The 13,172-nt window shown below is 57.6% G+C and overlaps 1 protein-coding gene across 4 annotated transcripts; it reads right to left on the minus strand.

Annotated features, from left to right (window-relative positions):
• Nucleotides 1-1,457: 1,457 nt before the first annotated feature.
• On the minus strand, nucleotides 1,458-9,159 carry CNN2 (calponin 2). 4 transcript variants are annotated; one of them, XM_065873335.1, is made up of 8 exons: nucleotides 9,036-9,098; nucleotides 5,268-5,297; nucleotides 5,176-5,204; nucleotides 4,589-4,655; nucleotides 4,350-4,487; nucleotides 3,308-3,424; nucleotides 3,009-3,155; nucleotides 2,172-2,447 (listed from the first exon to the last, which is right to left on the minus strand). In XM_065873335.1, exons 1-8 carry the CDS (start codon nucleotides 9,096-9,098, stop codon nucleotides 2,172-2,174), a joined length of 867 nt encoding a protein of 288 aa, XP_065729407.1. The 4 variants fall into 4 exon arrangements, with proteins under 4 accessions (XP_065729405.1, XP_065729407.1, XP_065729406.1 ...); XM_065873333.1 differs by having other exon boundaries at nucleotides 1,458-2,447; nucleotides 5,176-5,297; nucleotides 9,036-9,159; XM_065873334.1 differs by having other exon boundaries at nucleotides 4,383-4,487; nucleotides 5,176-5,297.
• Between the last annotated feature and the right edge of the window lie 4,013 nt (nucleotides 9,160-13,172).

Consider the following 13,172-nt stretch of genomic DNA (forward strand, 5'->3'; position numbering starts at 1 on the left):
CAGCGGCTGGGGAGAGCGGCTCCTTTAAGAGGAGCCCTGGGGCTTCCCTGGTGGCGCAGTGGTTGAGAGTCCTCCTGCCGATTCAGGAGACTCGGGTTCGTGCCCCGGTCCGGGAAGATCCCACGTGCTGCGGAGCGGCTGGGCCCGTGAGCCATGGCCGCTGAGCCTGAGTGTCCGGAGCCTGTGCTCCGCAACGGGAGAGGCCACAACAGTGAGAGGCCCGCGTACCGCAAAAAAAAAAAAAAAAAAAAAAAAAGAGGAGACCTCGCAGCCGGCGCGTCACCGCGGCAGCGACCTGTACGTGGCGTCCCGCGCCCCGGCCTGGCCCCGCCCCGTCCGCTCCCATTGGCTTCCATAGCCGCCATTCAGAGGCCGGGCCAACCGGAGCCGCGCGCGCCGACGGGGGAGGCGGGGTCACAGCCGGGCCACGCTGAGCCGGGTTTCTTAAAGGGATCGCTCGCCTCTTGCTGCTGCACCCCAAGGAGGAGGGGCGCCCGGCTCACCCCACGCGGGTTGGCCTCCGAACACACCGGCCAGGCCCACGTTGCATAGCCGCCTGCAATACCGCATCTCCTAGTCTCATGAGGTCCCTTTCTCCCCACTCTCCCTCCAGCCCTAGCCAAACTCGCCCTAATACTCTGGGACTCCATTTGCCCATCCAGAAAATGGGGGTTCGACTAGAGTCATCATTTGTTCATTCATTCATTCCACAAACATTCCTCGGTCCTTACAGTGGGCCAGGCGATGGCAGAAGTGGGAGGGGGCCCTCAACATCCTAAGATTAGAATCTTGGGTCACGATGGTGACACTGATTTGGAAGAAACCTCCAGATGTTTCCCCCTCCAGAAAATTGGGTATATTTCACAAGGTCTTAATGAAACATGTGTGTGGATCCACAGCTCTGAAGGTGCTGGGAAAGGTGAGAAGGGTGGGAAGGGCTCCATGAAAGGAGAGTTTGGGGGCTTCCCTGGTGGCACAGTGCTTGAGAGTCCGCCTGCCGATGCAGGGAACACGGGTTCGTGCCCCGGTCCGGGAAGATCCCACATGCCGCGCCGCGGAGCGGCTGGGCCCGTGAGCCATGGCCGCTGAGCCTATGCATCCCGAGCCTGTGCTCCGCAACGGGAGAGACCACAACAGTGAGAGGCCCGCGTACCACAAAAAATAATAATAATAAATAAATAAAAAATAGAAAAAAAACAAGAAAGGAGAGTGTTGTTGTTGTCACTAGGGCTTTAAGGATGAATAGGAGTTTGCCAGGAGGGAACTCCCGGACGAGTAAATGCACAAAGGCCTGGAGGCTGGATGAAGCCACCGTCCCGAGGACCTACTTACAGGTTTGCCCTTTGCCCCACCCCCAGGTCCCCCCCACCCCCAGATCCCAGGACCCCAGAAAGTACCCAAGCCAGGCACCGCCCCCCAGGCTGTCTTGGGCACCAACTCCAGCACCTTCATTTCCGAAAAAGAGGTTTTATTTCCTTTGGTCCACAGTCGGTATTTCACATTATTTCTTGGTCCCAGGGCTCCTGGGCAGGGGCTGGTCCCCGGGAGGACCTCTGGGTGGGGGTCCCTGTGCAGTATTTGGTGGGGTATGGGGACAAGTATGGGGGCTTCTGGCTTTGGCTCAACCACTCAGAACTGCACTATCCTGCCTGGGCCTCAGTATCCCCACTGGGCCCCTGGCAGGGGACAGGGCCGGTGGTCTGAGGGTCCTAGGGAAATCCAGTACCTCACGAGGCCTAAAATATTTTGGGACTGTGGCCTGACCTTCTCCCAGTAGCCCCCTCCACCATCCCCCTACCGTTCCCCTGAAAAAAAAAAGTATTTTCATTTCACTAAAACGGCCTGAAACTTCTGTGGGTACAGAAACCACAAACTGATCGGCAGAGAAAAGAGAAGGGAAGAAGCAACCGGAAACCACTTGGGGTCGGTCCCCCTTCCTGCCCGGGTTTCGTCTTTCTCCCCTGCAACTTGGCCCAAAGCCTGTTGGGAAACATGCCTGGAGGTGCCCTGGCGGGGACCCCCACCCCACATGCATCTGGATATGGCCTTCACCCCTTCTCCCCAGACCTTCAGCTGGCAGCACTCAGACATGTAAGAAAAACAAGACAAAAACACAGAAAAACCCGAAAACCCAGATGGGGCAATGATGGGAGACAGCCCGCATGGGCGCCTCAGTAGCCTGCCTCCTCCTGGTAGTAGGGGGGGTACCCTGGGGCCTCCCCCGGGTCTGGGACATCTCCGGCAGCCGCTGGAGCCCCATCGGCCGCTGGGCCTTGCGGGCAGTACTTGGGGTCGTATATCTGCCGGCCCAGGCCAAATACCTGGCCGCTCTGATTGGCGCCCTGCGTGTAACCCATCTGCAGGGACATGGAAGAGTTGTCACATTTGTCTGTCCCCAGCTTGGTGTCGTAGATGTGCCGCCGGGTCCCTGGAGCCGTCATGCCCACCTGGAGAGAGAGAAGAGGCGTCAGGGAGGGAAGAAAAGGGGAAACAGAGGCCCCAGAGAACTTCCCCTAAATTCCCACACCTTTTCCCACCTCCCTGTCTTTGCACTCACAGTGCAAACTCCTACAGATCCTTCCAAGCCCTGCTCAGAACCCTCTCTTTTCTGACTCTGTGCTGAGTTGATCTGGTGTTTGGGTCCAGCTCTCTCTCCCTGCCAGCCAGGAAGCTCCCCAGGCTGGGGCTCAGGCCTGCCAGGACCTGAATGCTCCACAGGCATCACACCGATACACCAACATAGCAGGAAAAGTGACAACAGCAGGGTCTAAAAATATCAGAGTTGGATGGGCCTCTGGGCAAAACTTTGAGGGAAACTGAGGCACAGAGCTGGTTAGTAACTTCCCCTGGGACACACAGCAGGCTGAGGCAGAGTCAGAGCAGGCACGGCCAGAGGGGTAGGAGGGAAACCCAGAGTGGGTTTCAGCGGGAGATGCTCTCAGCAACAGGGATGAGCCCTCAGGGTTTGGTAAGGTGGGTGGGGGCCCGGGGGGACTGGGGAGGCCCACCTGGCTGGCACACTTGTTTGTGCCCATCTGGAGGCTGATGGTCGAGTGGTCCATGGGGGGCAGGATATGGTTCTTGGGGTCATACAGATGCCTTCTGGTGCCATAGGCCGTCATGCCTGACTGGCTGGCACACTTGTTGGTGCCCATCTGCAGGGACACAGGTGGGAGAGGTCAGGCTGCCCCCACCAGGCCTCCAGACCCTGCCCCGAACTTGAGGGGCTACCAGGCTGGACAGGGCCTGGGTCGCATCACAAGCCCACCACCCACGCACCCTGGGGCTGGAGCAGCCGCGCACCCACCTGGAGCCCGATGACACACTGGCCCGCCTTCATGGTGGCATCATCAAAGTTCCGCTCCTGCTTTTCCGAGTATTTGACGCCGATGTCCACGCCACTCTGCATCCCCTTTGTCTTGGCCTGGGGGGAAAGAGGGGGTGGGAGTATCAGGGAGGGGCAGCTGGGTCCCCCCAGCCAGGCCCGGGGTGTGTGAGCCCAGGGGAGGCCCAGGTATCTGGCTGCAACCTGCCCCCCACACCAGCAGCCCAACACCTCGGGCTCAGCAGCCCTGTGGCCCCCAGCCTTCCCTCCCTAGGCAATGGCAGCCCCAGCCTTACAGCTGCACAGGCCAAGAATTTTAGGGGGCGTCATCACCTCCTATCTCTCTCACCTTCCATCACCTCCTTCTACCCAGCCCCAGCCACTCGGCCAGGCCACGGCCATCGTCTCTCCCCTGGACGCCTGTCCCCCACTCCTCCCTGGTCTCCCCACCTCACTACCCACGTGGCAATCACAGGGGGCTTCTGAAAGCACCGTTCAGAACACAGTTCCCTGACATGAAAACCTCCTCCTGAAACATTGTTCCAGCCCGTCTTGGTCTCTGTTTCAGACACTAGACATCGGCCTAACGGTTTCTTCTCCTTCAAGGCACTTCTCACGATTTATAATTTGTAAAACAATGATTTGAAGAGCAAACCCTAATGGGAACTCTGGGTGTTAAGGAGATGTCCACGGAGGTTCACTGACTATGTAAAGTAGGGGGGGCTGTGCATGAGTGGGGACAGGGGGTAGACGGGAAGTCTCTGTACCTTCCACTCTGTTTTGTTGTGAACCTAAAAATGCTCTAACATAAAATTTTTTGTAAATAAAGAAAATGGAGATTTGTTCGTTGTCTGCCCATAAAGGGGTTGACTGTGTCTGCCTTGGTCACCCTTGTATCCAAAGTGCCCGGCGCCTCGTGGATGCTCAGAAATCTTTGTGAAGGAATGAATGAACAGCATCTGAAAATCCCCGCCCGGCTCGCTGTGTTACTTTGAGCAGATTGCTGCCCCTCTCTGGGCCTCACCTTCCCGGCCAGGGCAAGAAGAGACACCTGCACCTGTGTTAGATTCCCACTCTCAAACAGGTCGTTGGCCTCGAACAGGTCCACAGGGTTCATGCCATAGCTGACCATGGCCTTGATGAAGTTGGAGAGGTTTTCTAGCTGGGAGGAAGCAGGAAAAGGATAGTGAGGGGCCTCGGTCTTACCCCCCCATCAGATGGGGTCCCCCAGCCCCATCCTCATTCCACCCCCCTGTCCCTCACCTGGTGCCAGTTCTGCATGGAGCGGTTGATCTTAGGGACTGAGCCTGGCTGCAGCTTATTCATGAGTCTGGTGGGGGGACATATGGGATGGTGGGGAAAAGGGAACCTCCATTAGTGTAGCAGAACTTCAGAGACCCAAGAGACTAATTCATGCCTTCCTGGCCAACCTCACTGCCTCTCTCTGGGCCTCAGTTTCCCCTCTTGCAATCCAGTCTTCACCCACCAAAGATGCAAAGATGCCAAAGAGTGACAATAACCAGCACTGGGAGTATAGTCCAGAACCACCGAGTTTGGGGAGTGAATCTGGGAATTTCCGTTAACATTTTTAAGGTGCAAACCATGGAATGTTTGAACCACGGCTGAATAGGGTGCAGCAGGGAGGTCTTCCAGAAATGTTATAGGCTCTCCCGAGAGGATGCTCCCCATTAGAGATCCTAGACAAAGCAGTAACACAAGAAAAAGGAAGAAGAGCAAGAAAGACCAGAGACCCATCAGGAGAAGCAAGCAGGCGTCACACAGCACGTGGAGCGTGACCACATTGTGCAGAACAGTCAGGGTGATGAGCATATGCGGATACACGCACTCACGTGCATAAGATGATCCCATCCTTCAGACCCTTCTGGAAGTCGGGGCCGATGGAGAGGCCAGTGAGTCCCTCGATCCAGCTTCGGAGCTCTGCCTCCTTCTGAGGGTCATATTTGGATAGGAGCTGGAGGGGCAGAGGGCACAGTGTTGGCGTGAGCACATACCCAGCGGGAGCCCAGTGAAGCTCTTAATGCGGCAGGGCCCAGGGCTCCAGGGTAAGAAAAGACCGAGGGGCCTAGAGGTCCCCACGCCACCCAAGCAGACCCTTCCCCATCAGCACAGATAAACCACCCCAAATCTCTCACTGACAATCGTCGGGGCTAATCTACTTTCACTGGTGTCAAACCCCACAGGGCAGCCAACACGGCCCCGGAAGGATCTGCCCCAACGTCCGCCACCTCCCTGGTCTCCCAGCACTAGAGACACTGGCCTTTCCCTGTTGTTTTTAAATTGTGTTGAGAAACACACAAGAGGTACCATTTTAAAGCTCATAAATCAGTGGCATTTAGTACATTCACCAGGTTGTGCAACCATCCCCTCTGTCTGGTTCCAGAATATTCCGTCATCTCAAAAGGAAGCCCGTCCCTATAAGCTGCCCACCTCCCACTCCTCCCTGCCCTCAGTCCCTGACAACCACGAATCCACTCTCTGTGTCTGTGGATCAGCCTGTTCTGGACGTTTCACATAAATGGAATCACACCCTGTGTGTCCTTCTGTGTCTGGCTTCTCTCACCGAGCACCATGGTCTCAGGGTCCATCCACGCTGTAGCGAGTGTCAGGCTTTCACCCATTTTCATGGCTGAGTGATGTTACCGTGTGTGGAGGGACATGTGTTTAACCATTAACCTGCTGATGGGTATTTGGGCTGTTTCCACCTTTTGGCTCTTGTGAATCAAGCTGCTATAGACATCCATTTACAAGTTTTATTTGAACACTTGTTTTCAATTATTTTGGGTATATACCAGGGAGTAGAATTGATGGGTCACAAGATAATCCTGAGCTTAACTTACTAAGGAACCACCAAACCTTTCTCTGCCCCTTGAACTGGCCACAGGGCCAGTTACTGCCTCAGGGCCTTTGCACATGCTGTCACTTTGGACTCAGATGTTTGCACAGCTGGGTCCCTCCCTTTACTCCAGCTGTAGCTTGGAGAGGACCTCCCTGACTACCTGGCTATGACAGCCCTCCTCATCCCCTCCACCCCCAGCCCTACTTTATTTTCTTTCTAGCTTTTCTCCACCTTCTGCCATATGATCTATCTCCTAGCTTACGTTCCATCCTCACTACAAGCCGCGCCATCCAGCTCAGGCTGTCTCTGGATAAAGATGCTCATGGTCCTGCATCAGCGCTCACTGCTGTCCACAGACACAACACTCCCTGCTCCCCACGACAGCATCTCACAACACCCAGGGAGACCCAGGATGGTGTGGTGTGCGGGCAGCCCCAGGGCGGCTCCCTGGAGGGGTGGTAAGAAGCTAAGGACCTGGCTGCCCAGCTGGGTGGGCTTCGACCCCAGACCCCTGCCCACCTTTACTCACGCCATCCCTGCCCGTCTCTTTTCCTCTCCTCTACACACCTCGAGGGCACAGGGACCCAAAGCTGCCTTTGCAGCCCCAAGTCCTCCTCCCAGCTCTGCCCCCAGCTCCCCATGACCATGGAAAGTTTTCACCCTGTGCCTCCATTTCCCCATTTATGTTTGAATTGTTTTCATAAGGCTTTCCAAACTTGGGCGCCACTTCCTGCTTCCTGCCTATAAAGCCCCAGATGCAGGACCAGGGCTGAGCCACCCAGAGCACAGGGGACACAAAGGCGGGAGGTTGGCCTGCTAACCCCATCTGCCCGGTCTCTGGCTCCCGCGGGTCTCTAGTTCCCACGGGTCTCCTCTGGTTCCCGCAGGCCAGGGAGCAGCAGGGCTGGAGGAAGCAGAGGGTGTCATTATGAGAGCCGAGCTTGAAGCAGGCAGGCTGGTCTGGACGCCTGGCCCGCCTGCCCAGCTGGGCCCCGTCCCCGACGGTTCGCAGGGCCCAGCCCCGCCCACAGTGGCTGCCCAGCCAGCCTTCAGCACATTCCTCCCCACCGCAAACTGCCAGGAATGCAGCCGCTGCCTCCCTGCTAAATCGGGACCAGCTGTTCCCAGTGGTCTAGGCCCCCCAGCCGGCCGGGGATCTCAGAGGGATACACTGGACCTCAGCCTGCCTCCGGGCCATGGTGGGGTGGGGGACTGAGGCCTGGGGGGCTGGGCAGAGAGGGCCCCGGGTCTCCCTCCTCCTCTCAAGCAGCTGGTAAAGTGGATGGGGCGTGGCTGAGAAGCCACAGGAACCTGGTTTCCAATTCGGGGGTGGCCCACCCATTCTCCAGACCTGCAAACTGAGGGCTGGTCACAGGGAGCCTTCTGACCTCATCCCCGACAGGGCAGCTGTCAATCTGGCTCCACGGACTCCATTGCAGGAAGCGGCCCCCACCCCGCTAGGGTGCTGTACTCTCACCCACTTCCTGCTGCCTCAGGGGAGATGCCTGGACTGCCAGGAGGACCGGTGGCCATGGGGCAGTGGCTGCGGCAGGTCTGGGTTCGAGTCCTGACTGACTCTGCCTCTGGCCAGCTGTGTGCTTCTGGGCAGTCTGAGCAATGTCTCTGAACCCCGTGTGCAAACCAGGGGTCTTAGACCATCCTGGCGCTGGGTGGGGCCCGTAAACACCCCCCTCCTCACCATGGCATTATTGCCGGAGTGGGGAATTGTGTGTTTAAGGGGGAACCATGGGGAGCTTGCCCAGGGACCAGGCTCGGTCCCTCGACTTCCCAAACGGGCTGGAAGGAGGCTCCTTGGGGCTCACAGAGGTGATGCGGAAACTCTCCCTCGTGTCTGCAGGCCCTGGAGTGCCGACCGGGCAGGGGCCTGGGAGCTGGCAGGGCTGTGTCCCCGGCGTGCCCAGGCAGGCTCCCGGCGGGGCGGCTGCCGCTGTGGGACCACACTCCCAGGTGGCGGTGTGTGCGTGTCGGGTGGACAGGGATGACACACTCCCCTTCCGGCTGGATGACCCTTGCGGGTCAGGCTTAGGACCTCCCTCAGGGCTGGGATCATCCTCTGCTCCTCTCTCCCTAGGTGCGCTGACCCTGCTGTGTGGCCTTGCAGACGTGCCTGCCCCTCTCTCTGAGCCAGAACCACAAGTGCTTTCTTTAAAAGTGTGTCCCCAGGTCCCAGCCCGCATTTGCAAGTTACAAAACCCACATCTTAGGGTCACATTCAGGGGATCCCACGGGTCCTGCGGACGCCTTAGCTATCCCTTTAAAGTTTGTCAGACGGGGACAAAGAGAATGTGGAAAGGAACAGCAGGGGGTGCGGGGTGGAAGGCGGGCCCCCTCAACTCCACCTTCCCCCTGGGTGCCCCGCCTCCCAGGTGTAAGAGGTCGGGGAATTCCTGGGGGGGGCAACGGACTTCTCACAAACACTCGGCCCGCCCCCTTCCCCTCCCCTCCCCTAAGCTTAAGTGGCCCCAAAAGCAGAAGTGGGGGAGGGGGATGAGAAGGGGGCCTATGGGGTTCCCTCGGGCCTTTTCAGGCCTTGAAGCTCTGGAGGGGCCCAGGGCTGGCGGGTTGAGAGCGGTGGACGGGGGGCTTCAGGCGGGGGAGGGCTGGAGGCGCAGGGCTGGGGAAGGGGTTAGACCCAACCGCTCCCAGATGTTGGGGGCTGCCAGAGCACAGACCTCACTGCTTCCGCCGAGTTGGGGGAGCTTCGGGGGCACCCCCCAGAGGTTAGGAAGGAGGGCCGCCCCCGACGCTGGGGATCCGGCGGGGCGCCCGCCCTGCAGCACCGGAGGGTGCGACGGGCTGGGCTGGCGGGGCGGGGCTGCGCCCCTCACTCACCCGGTTCTTGACCTCGGCCGAGAGCCCGTACGAGGGCCCCTTGTTGAACTGCGTGGAGCTCATGGCTGGCGGGCGCGGCGCCGCGGGAAGGGACGGGAAGGGACGGGACGGGACGGACGGACGGCCGGGCTGGCAGGCGAGCCTGCGGGGGACGCGGACCCGGCGCCCCGCCCCCGCCGCTGATTGGCGCCCGGCGCACATGTCCTTATAAGGCCGCTCGGCGCCGGATTCCTGCGGCTGCGGGCTTCCTGAGCCCCTCAACCGCCCGACCCCCGCCCCGGCGCAGCACCCCGTCACCAGAAGCCCGGAGGGCCCCGCCCTCTCTGAACCCACGGGAGACTGAGGCAGGGAGGGACCGGGGCCCCGCACCGCCGAGACCCGGCACCCCTGCCCTCTCCCTGCTGGGAGCCCCAAGGCGGCTCTCTCACCCTTTCTGGGTCTCAGTTTACTCTTTTGCACGGTGATGGCAGGGGAGAATGGTTGGGTGGAACCCTAATTCCCTTGGGACACTAATGAGGAACCCCCTCTCTGCCACTTAGAGGCGCCTCCCAGTCTAGGTCCCCTTCTGGGAACTCTCGTAGCTGGGTGGTTAGCAAGGGAACTAGGGCAGGCTCTTCAGAGGCGGGGCCATTGGTGCTGGGGCTTTGGTGGATGAGTCGGAGTTCGCCAGTCCAAAAGGGATTAGTAGTGTTCCTGGCAGAACATGCAAAGACCTGGAGGGACCGTCAGTGGTTGAAAGCGTGTAGAGATCAATCTGATAGGTTGGGGAAGTAGGGGATGTGAAGGGGCCTTCAATTCTGGGCTGAGGGATGGTGGGGAATAGGGAAGGGGGTGAAACAACAGAGAGTTGAAGTCAGGAGATGCCTTGGGGGTAGGGCTGAGGCTGCCAAGGGAACCAGGCCAGGCACACACTTGGCACTCAACAGGAGCTGCCTGCTTGTACAGATAAATCAATAAATTAATAATAGAATAAATTCATTTCTTCAGTAACTCACTCATTCATTCACACACCTATTCATTCATTCATTGAAAGCTCCCTGATGGGGCCTCTGGGCCAGCCCCTTGTTAGGCGATACTGGCTCCCAGGAGACCTTGGCTCTGGCCCTGTCCATCCCTGGGAAGACAAACCCAGGCATAGGCACCCCTGCTCCACGCAAGCAGGTACAGGACAGAAGGAGGGACCTGCGGTGGAGCAAATAGGGGAGGGAGTGGGTGCTCCACTGGAGGGGTGAAGGAAAGAGGCATGTAAGAGGGGATGTGGGATGTGGGGTTTTGAAGCATAAGTAGGAGTTTGACACATTTGACAAGTGGCTGGTTGGGCTCTGTGAGGGCTTAGAGATGACTCACCCTGTCCTTCCCTGGGAGCACTCCTCCCTGGCACCCCACTCCCCGGATATCTACTGACTTTCCCTGACTGTACGTCTCCCATTCCATCTATCTGAAGGCTTTCTTCAGGGTTCAAGTCCTAGCCAGGTGGTCTTGGGTGAGTCCCTTCCCTGCTGGGTGTGTTTCTTCACGTGTGAAATGGGAACCAGTGGTCAACAATGAGACAGTGCGGTGGAGTGTGGAAATGGGTGGTTCATCAGTGTCTAGGTGGGGAGTTGTGGGGGCAGAGGGCAGTTTGAGTGGACCCCTTGCAGGTCCTGCTGGGGCACGGGGGTGGGCAGGACCCAGGGTACTGTGGGGAAGGAGGCTCGAGCCAGTCCCCTGAGTACCTACTCCAGCCTGGGGTGGTCAGTGGCTGCCGGCAACACGCCCATGGTCCTCCTGTCATGCCCCGACCCCTGGTGCTTGTCCAGGGGGGCCACCAGTGACTCTCTAGGGACACCATCCAGAGCTGGGGGCCTCTGGACAGGGAAGTTGCACGTGACACCCGCTGATACTCCCTGAGGCAGGCATACTCCAGTGCAGGGGCCGGCCATGTCTGGGGCGCCGGGCGGCTGTGGGGCTTCTGCAGGGCTGGACAGGAGCTAAACCACAGAACACTGAGCCTGGATGATTCCAAAATTTAGAACCACCTGCCTGCCTTCCCTCTGATGAACTGGACAAGCCCCCCGATGCCGCCAGGCCTCAGTCTCTCGCCTGAGAAATGGGCTTACCTCCTAGGCATTGACATTCACCAGGTGCCCAGAAAAATGCCTGGGACATTGTAGGTACCACATAAGTGCTGGGTGACGCAAATCTTGGCATTTAGACCAGTGGTGACCAATGGGACCGAGATGGCACCGAGAATGCCCTCCTGGGCCCTGTCCGCCGGCTGCGTGGCTCCTGAGTCCTGGAGGTGTGGCTGGCAAGGCCAAGGAAGGGAAACCTTCACTTTCCTTGATTTTAACTGATTCCAATTTAAAAGTGCAAACCAACACCAGATCCAGTTTTTGAAAAATGTCTGAGTATACATGAAACCACTTGGGTGTGCACGCGTTTTCCTTTTCAGCGTCAGTTTTACACAGTCTGGCTACATATGAGTGTCTCCGAGGAAACGTCAGTGTCGGGAAACAGGCCAGATTTCAGACACGGGACAGAAACAGGTGTGAAATACCTCATACATCATTTTTCATATCGATTACCTGTTGCAATGATCATATTTCCCAGATATCAAGTGAAGTGAAATATATGACCAAAACTATTCTCTTTTAGTTCTTTAACATGAGCCAACATTTAAAATTCTGTGTATGGTCTGTCTTATTTTTCTACTGCCTAACGCTGTTCTGGACTGTGGGTCAAATTCAGATGCTATTTTTTTTTTTTCCGGTATAGCCCACGAGCTAAGAATGGTGTTTACATTTTTAAGAGGTTTTTAAAGAATCGAAAGAAGAATACTATTCCATGACACATGGAAATCATATAATATCCAAATTTCCATGTTTGGACAGAGTTTTATTGGCGCCCAGCTGTTTGTGTACAGACTGCTTGTGGCTGAGTAGTCCCTGGGCTGCAAAGCTGAAAATATTAACTTTTTGGCCTTTTACAGAAAAAAGCTTAAAAAAGAAAAAAAGAAAGAAAAAAGCTTATTGACCCATGGTCTAGATTCTCAGCCTCCTGGAACTCAAGAAATTCAGATCAGACATCCCAGATTTTGAAACCCTGGGGTTCCAAAAGCTTGTAATATCATTATTTGAGAAACTCCCCCAGGACCTAAAACTTACAGAATTATGTGGTTCTGTATAATCCTATGACCTCAGCGGCCCCCACCTAGGCCTGGGTTCCAATCCCCAGTCAGCTGAGGTAAGGGCATGTTGACTCAACCCATGTCAAAATCTTAGGAATTTTGGCTTAGCCTCAGAACGTGGCAGGGAGGTCTGGGGCCTCTGCAGCTGTCCTCCGCCCTTGACCAGCCACCCTCTTCCCGCCCCCGCGCCCCCCGCACTCACCTCTTTGTCCTGGACTGATCCCGGGGAGACTGCGGTGGGGGTAGGGGAGGTGTGGAATGATGCAGGCTCACTGGGGGCGGATGCAGGTATTCTGGGGCAGGATCTCCTCTGTGATGCCAGAGGGACGTGGGCCAGGGGCTGGAGGACCTGGAGTTGCAGGAAACCCCAGAGCCTCAGCCTCCGGTGCTGGGCTATGGGGGTGGGGCCTGGCGGTCTGGGTGGCTGGGCACAGGGGCTGCAGGTGTGGTGAGGGGCTTGGGCCCCTTCCCTGTAGTGTCAGGGTTCTGAGTGAGACCCCGGAGGGTCCTATGGCCCCAACGATGCAGCGAAAACAAAATAACAGTAACAACAGGGACTTCCCTGGTGGTCCAGTGGGTAAGATTTCGTGCAATGCAGGGGGCCCGGGTTCCATCCCTGGTCGGGGAACTGGAGCCCGCATGCATGCCGCAACTAAGAGTTCACGTGCCTCAACTAAAGATCCTGCATGCCACAACTAAGAGCCGGCGCAGCCAAAATTTAAAAAAAAAGTAACAATAAAATCTCAAGCCTGTTAGGTCAGGAACCTCCCTTGCTCCCAATCCTCCATGGCTGCCCACTGCCCCCTCAACAAAGGTGTCCTCCAGGCCCCACGCTCTCCCTTGCTCACTCTGCTCCAGACACGGGGGCTTCTCCTCACTCTGCCGCTAATGATCAGCACCAGGCCTGCCTCAGGGCCTTTGTCCTGGCTGCGCCCTCCGCCTGACACTCTTTCCACCTGGCCTGTTCA

Source organism: Phocoena phocoena, chromosome 3 (genome assembly GCF_963924675.1).
Source record: "Phocoena phocoena chromosome 3, mPhoPho1.1, whole genome shotgun sequence".
NCBI classification, from domain to species: Eukaryota; Metazoa; Chordata; class Mammalia; order Artiodactyla; family Phocoenidae; genus Phocoena; species Phocoena phocoena.